The sequence below is a fragment of the Argopecten irradians genome, chromosome 15 (genome assembly GCF_041381155.1).
Source record: "Argopecten irradians isolate NY chromosome 15, Ai_NY, whole genome shotgun sequence".
Lineage (NCBI taxonomy): Eukaryota > Metazoa > Mollusca > Bivalvia > Pectinida > Pectinidae > Argopecten > Argopecten irradians.
The window spans coordinates 9,498,963-9,514,175 of NC_091148.1; the positions used below are offsets into that span (position 1 = coordinate 9,498,963).

The 15,213-nt window shown below is 35.7% G+C and overlaps 2 protein-coding genes across 2 annotated transcripts in view; both read left to right on the forward strand.

Annotated features, from left to right (window-relative positions):
• The window catches only part of LOC138308568 (annulin-like), a 22,457-nt gene extending 18,254 nt beyond the window's left edge, over positions 1 to 4,203 (forward strand). The window contains exons 9-11 of the mRNA XM_069249614.1: positions 1,723 to 1,882; positions 2,327 to 2,448; positions 4,148 to 4,203. Of these exons, the coding sequence (XP_069105715.1) occupies positions 1,723 to 1,882; positions 2,327 to 2,448; positions 4,148 to 4,203 (338 nt within the window). The remainder of the gene's footprint in view (positions 1 to 1,722; positions 1,883 to 2,326; positions 2,449 to 4,147) is intronic.
• LOC138309296 (hemocyte protein-glutamine gamma-glutamyltransferase-like) lies at positions 2,330 to 14,550 on the forward strand. The gene is made up of 6 exons (XM_069250474.1): positions 2,330 to 2,448; positions 5,296 to 5,381; positions 6,366 to 6,564; positions 8,268 to 8,428; positions 13,791 to 13,927; positions 14,356 to 14,550. The coding sequence occupies exons 2-6, from the start codon at positions 5,334 to 5,336 to the stop codon at positions 14,498 to 14,500; spliced, it is 690 nt and encodes a 229-aa protein (XP_069106575.1). The 5' UTR covers positions 2,330 to 2,448; positions 5,296 to 5,333; the 3' UTR covers positions 14,501 to 14,550.
• Positions 14,551 to 15,213: the final 663 nt, after the last annotated feature.

Genomic DNA, 15,213 nt, shown 5'->3' on the forward strand with positions numbered 1-15,213 from the left:
AAACCAGTGACGGTAAGTTATAAGACCAGGAGTACGGGGGATGGCAGGCGTTAGATTCCACTCCCCAGGAAACCAGTGACGGTAAGTTATAAGACCAGGAGTACGGGGGATGGTAGGCGTTAGATTCCACTCCTCAGGAAACCAGTGACGGTAAGTTATAAGACTAGGAGTTCGGGGGGATGGCAGGCGTTAGATTCCACCCCACAGGAAACCAGTGACGGTAAGTTATAAGATCAGGAGTACGGGGGATAGCAGGCGTTAGATTCCATGACAGGCATTAGATTCCACTCCACAGGAAACCAGTGACGGTAAGTTATAAGACCAGGAGTACGGGGGATGGTAGGCGTTAGATTCCATTCCACGGGAAACCAGTGACGGTAAGTTATAAGACCATGAGTACGGGGGATGGCAGGCGTTAGATTCCACTGCTCAGGAAACCAGTGACGGTAAGTTATAAGACCAGGAGTACGGGGGGATGGCAGGCGTTAGATTCCACTCCCCAGGAAACCAGTGACGGTAAGTTATAAGACCAGGAGTACGGGGGATGGCAGGCGTTAGATTCCACTCCTCAGGAAACCAGTGACGGTAAGTTATAAGACCAGGAGTACAGTGGGGGGATGGCAGGCGTTAGATTCCACTCCACAGGAAACCAGTGACGGTAAGTTATAAGACCAGGAGTACGGGGGATGGCAGGCGTTAGATTCCACTCCACAGGAAACCAGTGACGGTAAGTTATAAGACCAGGAGTACGGGGGATGGCAGGCGTTAGATTCCACTCCACAGGAAACCAGTGACGGTAAGTTATAAGACCAGGAGTACGGGGGATGGCAGGCGTTAGATTCCACTCCCCAGGAAACCAGTGACGGTAAGTTATAAGACCAGGAGTACGGGGGATGGCAGGCGTTAGATTCCACTCCACAGGAAACCAGTGACTGTAAGTTATAAGACAAGGAATACGGGGGATGGCAGGCATTAGATTCCATTCATCAGGAAACCAGTGACGGTAAGTTATAAGACCAGGAGTACGGGGGATGGCAGGCGTTAGATTCCACTCCCCAGGAAACCAGTGACGGTAAGTTATAAGACCAGGAGTACGGGGGATGGCAGGCGTTAGATTCCTCCCAGGAAACATGACGGTAAGTTGGACAGGAGTACGGGGGATGCAGGCGTTAGATTCCACTCCCAGGAAACCAGTGACTGTAAGTTATAAGACAAGGAATACGGGGGATGGCAGGCGTTAGATTCCACTCATCAGGAAACCAGTGACGGTAAGTTATAAGACCAGGAGTACGGGGGATGGCAGGCGTTAGATTCACCTCCCCAGGAAACCAGTGACGGTAAGTTATAAGACCAGGAGTACGGGGGATGGTAGGCGTTATATTCCACTCCACAGGAAACCAGTGACGGTAAGTTATAAGACCAGGAGTACGGAGGATGGTAGGCGTTAGATTCCACTCCTCTGGAAACCAGTGACAGTAAGTTATAAGACCAGGAATATGGGGAATGACAGGCGTTCCACTCCCCAGGAAATCTGATTTTAGCGAAAAATTATATTTTTGGGTTTTGAGAGATGCAATGTTGTAATAATAGCGAAAATTGAACCCGCGAAATATTGAGAAATGGTTGAATCGTGAAAATATTAACCCGCAAAAACAGCCGTATGCACAGCATTTTATTTTTTTAGTTTCAGAAAAATACACTATAAATGTATATTACATACAGGGCTCTATTGTTGCGGACCCTGCCCTATACTGGCCATCAAGAAAGGGGACGTTTCTGTGCCGTATGACGGACGTTTTATTTTCGGCGAGGTGAACGCTGACAGAATATATTGGAAATTAGATGGCAATAACTTGAAGATGTTTAGGATAGAAACCGACAGGTAAAAAAAACTATCAAAGTATACTAGTACCACCGACATCTGGTCACTTCAAATAAACATTAGTCCCACTGATATCCGGTCAGTTCCAACTAAATATTAGTACCACCGACATCTGGTCAGTTCCAACTAAACATTAGTATAACCTAATTATGTCTTTTTAGGGAATAAATAATGTCTAATGCGATACTAATATGACGTCACTAATGTTGACATTTAATAGGTAGATAATGTAAATATGAACAATAAGCTATCTTTTAATGATATCTCTGGTCAATATAGATCCTAGAGCATTGCAGACGGTTTCCATTTTACGCTTAAATTGTCTGCAAATATCGGGCTATGCCTATATGATTTGGAAATTAAATTGATCTTTATCAAATGGTTCTTTTTGTACTGTCGAGCTTTCAGTACTTTCAGTACTTTGATTTAATTTTGTATTACCAGTATTGGGAAATATCTCAGCACACACAGGCCCCGGTGTTGGGGTCCAGGGGAACTGACCAATCCAGATTTGTGTAAAGACAGAAGCTGGCAGGACATCACAGACGAGTATAAATACTCAGAAGGTAAAGAGTCTTCACTTCACTTAGAGTTATCTTCCTTGGAGTGCTTTCTTAACACAAAGTGATATCCCATTGGACCTTGGAATAATCTTTTCATGTAGAGTTATGTTTGTTTGTAGTCCTTAATTCAGAGAGAGTTATCTTTCCTCTGAGTCATTAATTAAAGAGTCTCCACCGCCGACAAATGGTATTTCTCTCTATGAAAAAAAGGAGCAGATTGATTGATATTTTTCTTCATTTACAAAAGTTACTTACTTTACACCATTACCACCATTGAAAAGTTTGAGCGTCTAATTTCACTTCAAGATAAAAAATATCAAAATTATTTAATTGCGCCCCGAAAAAATTCTATAGGAAATGAAGTACTGATTGCACATGCACAAATAGCAAAATCAATTATTTTACAATTAAACACCAATTATTGTTCAAATGATGAGTATCGTTTGTGCTCTGTCGTTGATGTATCATCTTTAACATAGAGTTATCTTTCCTTCGAGTCCTTGATTCACGTAGATTTATCTTTCTTTCGCATCCTTAATTCACGTAGATTTATATTTCTTTCGCATCCTTAATTCACGTAGATTAATCGTTCTTTCGCGTCCTTAGTTCACATAGATTTATTATTCCTTTGGATCCTTAATAATTAATTTATGTAAATTTATCTTTCCTTTCGCGTCCTTAATTCACAAAGATTTATCTTTCCTTCGCGCGTAACGTCCTTAATTCACGTAGATTAATCATTCTTTCGCGTCCTTAGTTCATGTAGAATTATCTTTCATTGTCGTCCTTAATTCACGTTGATTTATCTTTCTTTCGCATCCTTAATTCATGAAGATTTACCGTTCTTTCGCATCCTTAATTCACATACATGTAGATTTATCGATCTTTCGTGTCCTTAGTTCACATAGATTTATCTTTCCTTCGCGTCCTTAATAATTAATTCACGTAGATTTATCTTTTTTGTGTCCTTAGTTCACGTAGAGTTATCTTTCCTTCGCGTCCTTAATTCGCGCAGATTTATCTTTCCTTCGTGTCCTTAGTTCACATAGATTTATCTTTCCTTCGTGTCATTAATTCACGTTGATTTATCTTTCCTTCGCGTCCTTAGTTCACGTAGATTTATCTTTCCTTCGTGTCCTTAGTTCACGTAGATTTATCTTTCCTTCGCGTCATTAATTCACGTTGATTTATCTTTCCTTCGCGGCCTTAGTTCACATAGAGTTATCTTTCCATTGCGTCGTTAATTCATTTAGAGTTATATATCTTTCTGTGGAATCCTCTCTTGACAAGTTAAATTACCAGCTGCCCCTAGAATAATCCCTTTATGTAGAGTTATCTTTCCTTCGAGTCCTCCCTCACTTCACACAGTGTTATCTTTCTTTGAAAATTTCTCTTAACATGACTTTCTCTTTCTATAGTCCTCACTTCACGTGGTGATCCTTCCATAGTTTAAAGCTGCCGTAGCATCATTTGTTTATTCAGTAAAGTATTGGAACTCGCACCAATAAAGTTGAATAAATTATCATCAACATTTTATGATGTTATATGTTTATTTTGGCTTTAATAGTGTCTTTTTATTTTTATTTTTTCATTTTTTTTTCACAATCCAATTTTATTCAGTACAACATGGAAATAACAGTAAATGTCCTTTTCGGTGTAGGGCTCTTACACCCATTTCCATATTGAATCATTTTAATTTCAGACATTACTCACAGCACACTCTTTAAAGATTCTCCACCGCTGACAGCGCATAAATGATATTCGTTATATGAACAATAATTGGTGTTTAATCGTGTATATATATGCCTAATTAACACAAAAAATAATATAAAATAATTTATTTGCCTTAGGTATATGTGCAATCAGTACTTCATTCCATATAGGATAATAGTGCCAAGGATTTTTTTCGGGATGCAATTAATTATTTTTTATATTTTTAACTTGAAGAAAAATTAGAAACTCAAACTTTTCCATGGTGGTAATGATGTAAAGTAAGTAACTTTTATAACTGAAGAAAAATACAAAATCACATGATCTTGTTTTTGATAGTGAAAAAAAGACCATTTGTCGGCGGTGGAGCATCTTTAAAATATTTTACATACACATTTGTTCAAAATAAATAGTTTATTTTCAGCATGTTGATATTTTACAGTAAAAAATAAATATCAGGACAGACAACTCTTTTGTGATGAAACAAAAGGGAATCAAATGTGTTTCACTTATTCCAGTATTTATATGCAAATTTAATATATACTTTATACTTTTAGCTTTTGGCAATTTCAGTTGCATACATATTAAATGATGTTATAAGTTTATTTTAAATTATTACATATTAAAAAGCTACATTTCAAACAATCAATAGAGAAAATTTTGAGGATAGATTGATCGAGTATCCGGTCTAAAAATAAAAATAAAAAGTATTGAAAATGCGTCAAATGTAAGGGGAGTTAACTCTCAAAATAATGTTACTTAAGAAAAGAGACAATAATTGAAACAAATTAAATAATAATTTTTGGTATTCACAAGGAAGTTAAGGGGGTATATTTAAATCGGGTTGTTCGTACATCTGTCTGTCCGTCTGTCCGTCTGTCTATCTGTAGACACATTTGTCCGGCGAACACCTCCTAAACTATTAGACAGATTTTGATAAAATTTGGTACACAAAACCCTGAGTGGGAGCTGAGTAAACTAGATATTGTTCTGTAATGTCCCTATTAATGGAGTTATTCCTAAATGTATGCAGCGGGGGTATTAGTTGTTCACTTTGGCGACAATTCTAATTGTACGTGTGTTATTGTTTCTTTTTTTTGCTTATATATGTTTATAATAATTAATGATCCGATTTGACAGGTTCTGGAGCGGAGAGAGCTGCTGTATACACTGCAAATATGGCAGGTACAATGAAGGGGTTGTATGGCCAACTCGAGGAGAGTAAGGTATGCTGATATCACAACTCTCCGATTATCTCCCCTCTTTCAAATTGTCTCCCCTAGCCAAGGCCATCTTTTCATCTCGTCTGGATGTCTTCATTATCTGTTGTCATATCGGTCTTGTTCCTGTTGAAGTTTTTCTCCCATGATCAGGGTTCTATTCACTATATCCATAATTTATTTGTCATTTTTGTCGAGTTGCCAAATTTATCATCGCCTTCTGCATTTTTTTTTCTCTTGTGTTCCAGGTTATTTTCAGTAGTAAAATAGCTGGTTTGTTTTATGCTTCAATACATCCACTCATATCATGATCTTCTTTTCTACATTATCAAATATTACGAGTACTATCGCATAAATATCTCCCCTCGTCATGACCTTATATATTGTCTACATTATCATCGTTTATTATCGGCCCTCTCTATGGTATAATTATCTCCCCTTGTCATGACCTTATATATTGTCTACATTATCAAACGCTAGGTTTATTATGTGCCCTGGCTATGGTATAATTATCTCCCCTTGTCATAACCCTATATATTGTCTACATAATCGAACGTTAGGTTTATTATCGGCCCTGTATATGATATAATTATCTCTCCTTGTCATAACCCTATATAATGTCTACATAATCGAACGTTAGGTTTATTATCGGCCCTGTATATGATATAATTATCTCCCCTTGTCATAACCCTATATATTGTCTACATTATCGAACGTTAGTTTATTATCGGCCTTGTCTATGGTATAATTATCTCTCCTTGTCATAAACCTATATAATGTCTACATAATCGAACGTAAGGTGTTATTATCGGCCCCTGTATATGATATAATTATCTCCCTTGTCATAACCCTATATATTGTCTACATTATCGAAACGTTAGTTTATTATCGGCCTTGTCTAAGGTATAATTATCTTCCCTCAATAGACGTAACAACTACACAAAATTAAAGGAAACACTAATTTTCGCATGTTAAAATTTTGTATGATAGGATGTCATAGTTAAAATAGCAGACAAGAAACGTGTTGCATATGGGGATGACCTTGAGGTAGAGGTCAACTTTGAGAACCTGTCTAACGAGGATCGAACCATTAGTGGAACCTGGAGTCTACAGAGCTACTACTCGACCGGGGTGTTCGCTCATAGAGTTCGGTCAGAGAGGATTGAAATGACTCTTAACCCTGCACAAAGTATGTTTTAATATAAAATAGTTATACATTTATCCTAAATTCTGCAGAAAGTATGTGCTTATGAAAACTAGCTCTAGCTTTGCCCTAACTCCCTGCAAAAACGTAAATGAAAGTTAGAAATAGATTTACATTGCACCCTGAACACGACAAAGTTTTTTAGAGACACTTTGTCCGTCTAGGACTCGTCAGTGATGTTAGCTTCTAGGACTCGTCAGTGTTGTTACATGTAGCTTCTAGGACTCGTCAGTGAAGTTAGTTTCTAGGACTCGTCAGTGTTGTTTACATATGTAGCTTCTAGGACTCGTCATGAAGTTAGTTTCTAGCTCGTCAGTGAAGTAAGTTTCTAGGACTTGTCAGTGATGTTAGCTTGTAGGACTTGTCAGTGATGTTAGGTTCTAGGACTCGTCAGTGGATGTTACATGTAGCTTCTAAGACTCGTCAGTGATGTTGACATGTAACTTCTGGGACTCGTCAGTGAAGTTAGGTTCTAGGACTCGTCAGTGTTGTTACATGTAGCCTCTAGGACTCGTCAGTGAAGTTACAGTTTCTAGGACTCGTCAGTGTTGTTACATGTAGCTTCTAGGACTCGTCAGTGAAGTTAGTTTCTAGGACTCGTCAGTGAAGTAAGTTTCTAGGACTTGTCAGTGATGTTAGCTTGTAGGACTCGTCAGTGATGTTAGGTTCTAGGACTCGTCGGTGATGTTACATGTAGCTTCTAAGACTCGTCAGTGATGTTACATGTAACTTCTAGGACTCGTCAGTGAAGTTAGTTTCTAGGACTCGTCAGTGTTGTTACATGTAGCTTCTAGGACTCGTCAGTGATGTTACATGTAGCTTCTAGGACTCGTCAGTGAAGTTAGTTTCTAGGACTCGTCAGTGATGTTACATGTAACTTCTACGTCAGTGATGTTACATGTAGCTTCTAGGACTCGTCAGTGATGTAACATGTAGCTTCTAGGACTCGTCAGTGATGTTACATGTAGCTTCTAGGACTCGTCAGTGATGTTACATGTAGCTTCTAGGACTCGTCAGTGATGTTACATGTAGCTTCTAGGACTCGTCAGTGATGTTACATGTAGCTTCTAGGACTCGTCAGTGAAGTTAGTTTCTAGGACTCGTCAGTGATGTTACATGTAGCTTCTAGGACTCGTCAGTGATGTTACATGTAGCTTCTAGGACTTGTCAGTGATGTTAGCTTGTAGGACTCGTCAGTGAAGTTAGTTTCTAGGACTCGTCAATGATGTTACATGTAGCTTCTAGGAATCGTCAGTGATGGTTAGGTTTATTTCTATTTAGGCTAGGATTTGACTCGGCCAGAAGCATTATCAAAACACAATATGATTCAAAACGTTCCTCACGTTCAAACAAATAAAATGTTCCTTTAGATATCGGGGAACAGAAATATTCAAAAACCAAATGTGTTATTGTTTCAGCTCTGATAACGGATGAAATAACACTTATTTTGACCCCTCAAGGGTGATTATGTGTATCATTCATCGAATGATACTGTTGCTGTTTGCTGTTTGTTGTGTGACCTTTCAGACGTAATACTAAATACTATATAAAGTTACATTTTTGTTATATTGTAAATGTTCAACCCATTATACTACCAGATTCTTATTTGAACTCTTCTATTTTTAGAACTAATTGATTCATTATTCTAGATGTGATTAATCAATCGCTGTTTTTCTTTTTATTTACAGAAATCCCCAAGAAGATGCGTTTAAGTTTTGACGAGTACAACTCGAAGACTGTAGAGGGTTGCTACTTCAAGACACTCTGTGTATGTACTGTGAGGGACACAAAGCAAGTCGCGTCCTTAGACAGGAACATCAGACTCATAAAACCCGACCTTCACCTCCAGGTAAGTCAAGGATCAAGATTCAAGGCCATTGTGTTTTTGAAATACGGTTTATCGACATAGTCATCTGGGAAAGTCGAGTTGTAACACGGTTTATTGACATAATCATCTGGGAAAGTCGAGTTATAACTCGGTTTATCGACATAATCATCTGAAAATGTCAAGTTGAATTACCGCAACTGGCTATCATGAATATCATCTTAATAACGTAAGTCGACTTCAAATGCTGTTAGTGAACGTACCGACATAAATATATCAACAGGTAATGTAATAAATTTACTCTTCGACATAATTATCTCGGCAAGTCGAGTTACTGTAATACGACCAAACATAACAACGTGGCAGGAATATGCCACTCTAGATAATGTCTCAATATATCACCACTATAGATAATGTCACAATATCTCACCACTATAGATAATGTCACAATATGTAACGACTATAGATAATGTCACAATATATCACCACTATAACACCAGCATAGAATATGTAACAATATGTCACCTCAATAGATAATGTCACAATTCACCACTATAGATAATGTCACTATATTCACCACTATAGATAATGTCACAATATATCACCACTATAGATAATGTCACAATATGTCACCACTATAGATAATGTCACAATATATCACCACTATAGATAATGTCACAATATATCACCACTATAGATAATGTCACAATATGTCACCACTATAGATAATGTCACAATATGTCACCACTATAGATAATGTCACAATATGTCACCACTATAGATAATGTCACAATATATCACCACTATAGATAATGTCACAATATATCACCACTATAGATAATGTCACACAATATATCACCACTATAGATAATGTCACAATATGTCACCACTATAGATAATGTCACAATATATCACCACTATAGATAATGTCACAATATATCACCACTATAGATAATGTCACAATATCACCACTATAGATAATGTCACAATATATCACCACTATAGATAATGTCACAATATATCACCACTATAGATAATGTCACAATATATCACCACTATAGATAATGTCACAATATATCACCACTATAGATAATGTCACAATATGTCACACTATAATAATGTCACAATATGTCACCACTATAGATAATGTCACAATAATGTCACCACATAGATAATGTCACAATATGTCACCACTATAGATAATGTCACAATATGTCACCACTATAGATAATGTCACAATATGTCACCACTATAGATAATGTCACAATATATCACCACTATAGATAATGTCACAATATCACCACTATAGATAATGTCACAATATGTCACCACTATAGATAATGTCACAATAATACCACTATAGATAATGTCACCAATATATCACCACTATAGATAATGTCACAATATGTCACCACTATAGATAATGTCACAATATGTCACCACTATAGATAATGTCACAATATTTCACCACTATAGATAATGTCACAATATATCACCACTATAGATAATGTCACAATATATCACCACTATAGATAATGTCACAATATATCACCACTATAGATAATGTCACAATATATCACCACTATAGATAATGTCACAATATATCACCACTATAGATAATGTCACAATATATCACCACTATAGATAATGTCACAATATGTCACCACTATAGATAATGTCACAATATATCACCACTATAGATAATGTCACAATATATCACCACTATAGATAATGTCACAATATATCACCACTATAGATAATGTCACAATATATCACCACTATAGATAATGTCACAATATATCACCACTATAGATAATGTCACAATATGTCACCACTATAGATAATGTCACAATATATCACCACTATAGATAATGTCACAATATCTCACCACTATAGATAATGTCACAAATATATCACCACTATAGATAATGTCACAATATGTCACCATATATAGATAGATAATGTCACAATATATCACCACTATAGATAATGTCACAATATCTCACCACTATAGATAATGTCACAATATCTCACCACTATAGATAATGTCACAATATATCACCACTATAGATAATGTCACAATATCTCACCACTATAGATAATGTCACAATATATCACCACTATAGATAATGTCACAATATATCACCACTATAGATAATGTCACAATATATCACCACTATAGATAATGTCACAATATATCACACACTATAATGATAATGTCACACATATATAATCACCACTATAGATAATGTCACAATATATCACCACTATAGATAATGTCACAATATGTCACCACTATAGATAATGTCACAATATCTCACCACTATAGATAATGTCACAATATATCACCACTATAGATAATGTCACAATATCTCACCACTATAGATAATGTCACAATATATCACCACTATAGATAATGTCACAATATATCACCACTATAGATAATGTCACAATATATCACCACTATAGATAATGTCACAATATCTCACCACTATAGATAATGTCACAATATATCATCACATTCACCATAGATAATGTCACAATATCCACGCAAAATGGTCACCACTATAGATAATGTCACAATATGGTACCAACTATATAGATAATGTCACAATATCTCACCACTATAGATAATGTCACAATATCTCACCACCATAGATAATGTCACAATATCTCACCACTATAGATAATGTCACAATATCTCACCACTATAGATAATGTCACAATATCTCACCACTATAGATAATGTCACAATATATCACCACTATAGATAATGTCACAATATCTCACCACTATAGATAATGTCACAATATCTCACCACTATAGATAATGTCACAATATATCACCACTATAGATAATGTCACAATATCTCACCACTATAGATAATGTCACAATATATCACCACTATAGATAATGTCACAATATATCACCACTATAGATAATGTCACAATATATCACCACTATAGATAATGTCACAATATATCACCACTATAGATAATGTCACAATATCTCACCACTATAGATAATGTCACAATATATCACCACTATAGATAATGTCACAATATGTCACCACTATAGATAATGTCACAATATGTCACCACTATAGATAATGTCACAATATATCACCACTATAGATAATGTCACAATATATCACCACTATAGATCACAAATGTCACAATAATGTCACAATATATCACCACATAGATAATGTCACAATATATCACCACTATAGATAATGTCACAATATATCACCACTATAGATAATGTCACAATTCACCACATAATAATGTCACATACCACTATAGATAATGTCACAATATATCACCACTATAGATAATGTCACAATATGTCACCACTATAGATAATGTCACAATATATCACCACTATAGATAATGTCACAATATATCACCACTATAGATAATGTCACAATATATCACCACTATAGATAATGTCACAATATCTCACCACTATAGATAATGTCACAATATCTCACCACTATAGATAATGTCACAATATATCACCACTATAGATAATGTCACAATATATCACCACTATAGATAATGTCACAATATATCACCACTATAGATAATGTCACAATATATCACCACTATAGATAATGTCACAATATATCACCACTATAGATAATGTCACAATATATCACCACTATAGATAATGTCACAATATATCACCACTATAGATAATGTCACAATATCATCACCACTATAGATAATGTCACAATATATCACCACTATAGATAATGTCACAATATATCACCACCACTATAGATAATGTCACAATATATCACCACTATAGATAATGTCACAATATATCACCACTATAGATAATGTCACAATATGTCACCACTATAGATAATGTCACAATATCTCACCACTATAGATAATGTCACAATATATCACCACTATAGATAATGTCACAATATATCACCACAAATAGATAATGTCACAATATCACCACTATAGATAATGTCACAATATGTCACCACTATAGATAATGTCACAATATCTCACCACTATAGATAATGTCACAATATATCACCACTATAGATAATGTCACAATATCTCACCACTATAGATAATGTCACAATATCTCACCACTATAGATAAATGTCACAATATATCACCACTATAGATAATGTCACAATATGTCACCACTATAGATAATGTCACAATATCTCACCACTATAGATAATGTCACAATATCTCACCACTATAGATAATGTCACAATATCTCACCACTATAGATAATGTCACAATATGTCACCACTATAGATAATGTCACAATATGTCACCACTATAGATAATGTCACAATATCTCACCACTATAGATAATGTCACAATATCTCACCACTATAGATAATGTCACAATATCTCACCACTATAGATAATGTCACAATATGTCACACTATAGATAATGTCACAATATATCACCACTATAGATAATGTCACAATATGTCACCACTATAGATAATGTCACAATATCTCACCACTATAGATAATGTCACAATATCTCACCACTATAGATAATGTCACAATATCTCACCACTATAGATAATGTCACAATATGTCACCACTATAGATAATGTCACAATATATCACCACTATAGATAATGTCACAATATATCACCACTATAGATAATGTCACAATATATCACCACTATAGATAATGTCACAATATATCACCACTATAGATAATGTCACAATATCTCACCACTATAGATAATGTCACAATATCTCACCACTATAGATAATGTCACAATATCTCACCACTATAGATAATGTCACAATATCTCACCACTATAGATAATGTCACAATATATCACCACTATAGATAATGTCACAATATGTCACCACTATAGATAATGTCACAATATCTCACCACTATAGATAATGTCACAATATGTCACCACTATAGATAATGTCACAATATCTCACCACTATAGATAATGTCACAATATCTCACCACTATAGATAATGTCACAATATATCACCACTATAGATAATGTCACAATATGTCACCACTATAGATAATGTCACAATATGTCACCACTATAGATAATGTCACAATATCTCACCACTATAGATAATGTCACAATATCTCACCACTATAGATAATGTCACAATATATCACCACTATAGATAATGTCACAATATCTCACCACTATAGATAATGTCACAATATGTCACCACTATAGATAATGTCAAAATATATCACCACTATAGATAATGTCACAATATATCACCACTATAGATAATGTCACAATATATCACCACTATAGATAATGTCACAATATATCACCACTATAGATAATGTCACAATATATCACCACTGTAGGGATATGATAATGTCTGTTTGCGATACTTTGTAGGCGCCTGCCGAGGTCCGGGAGGGAGATAGGTTCAAGGTGACGGTGACCTTCAAGAATCCATTGCCCATCTCTCTAACTCAGTGTTCCCTGGAGATCGAGGCACCGGGACTTCTCAAACCGAAAACCTTCAAACTAGGGTAAATATACAAAAAACGTAGCTCCAATTTACTCAACCACATCAAACTGAACCGAAGTACACATATCTCCTATAAACACAAAAACTTCTAATTGGGTTGAATTTAACTCTTTTATACTCAAACACATCAAACTAGGTTGAATTTGACTCCTGTATACTCCAAAAAAATCACACTTTATTGAATTTAACTCCTGTATACTCAAACATATCAAACTTGGTTGAATTTTACTCCTGTATACTCAAACACATCACGCTAGGTTGAATTTAACTCTTCTATACTCAAACACATCAAACTGGGTGAATTTAATGCCATGTATACTCAAAAATTCAAACTGGGTTGACATTTAGCTTCTATATACTTTAATACTTCAAACTGGGTTGGATTCCAAAAACAGCAAACTGAGATTTTGCATTTTGTTAACCTTTCAGTTCTGTGGCAGCTAAAATGTCCTTTACGCACGAAGTGGTGATGACAGCCTCTAAGCTGGGTACCAGGACGGTCGTCGCCAACTTCGACTCCAAGGAACTCGTCGGTATCAATGGCAGCTGTGAAGTGGTGGTCAAAGCCGAGTGATACACAGGCTAATGGGATCAACGGCGTAAGGCCCGCTCATTGTATCAAAATACCAATATGCTGCTAATATACGATGGGAATCAACTAACCTAAAACACTGATGATAAGTCGCAGTTATATTCCTTTCTTTTCGTGTAGGAAATCTAAGGCTTATGTTCCAGACCTGCCTATCAATTATTATTATCCCCCGCCCAACGAAGTTGGCGGGGGATATACAAATGGGTTCCGTCCGTCCGTCCGTCCTTCCGTCCGTACGAATGGTTTCCGGAGCATAACTCTAAAACCAGTTGAGATCTTTCCACGAAACTTCATACACACATTGATCTTATGGTCTAGTAGTGCCTTTTGCTATTTTTAGGTTTTCATTTTTTGCATTTTTTCCGTAAACATGGAAACATTGCTGAAAATATCATATTTTTGTACCAGGTTCGTTTCCGGAGCATAACTCTAAAACCAGATCAGATATTTCCACGAAACTTCATAGACACATTGCTCTTATGGTCTAGTAGTGCCTTTTGCTATTTTAAGGTTTTCACTTTTTGTACTTTTTTCTGTAACCATGGAAACATTGCTGAAGATGGCAGATTTTTGTGTAAGAATCGTTTCCGGAGCACAACTCTAAAACCAGCAGAGATATTTCCATGAAACTTCATAGACACATTGTTCTTATGGTCTAGTAGTGCCTTTTGCTATTTTTAGGTTTTCATTTTTTG

Excerpts from the sequence above, each read along its gene's own strand:
- LOC138309296 (XM_069250474.1), top strand. The coding sequence starts at position 5,334 with ATGGCAGGTACAATGAAGGGGTTGTATGGCCAACTCGAGGAGAGTAAG. Across the intron at positions 6,565-8,267 it reads GACTCTTAACCCTGCACAAA|AAATCCCCAAGAAGATGCGT; the intron begins GTATGTTTTAAT and ends TTTTATTTACAG. Across the intron at positions 8,429-13,790 it reads AACCCGACCTTCACCTCCAG|GCGCCTGCCGAGGTCCGGGA; the intron begins GTAAGTCAAGGA and ends GATACTTTGTAG.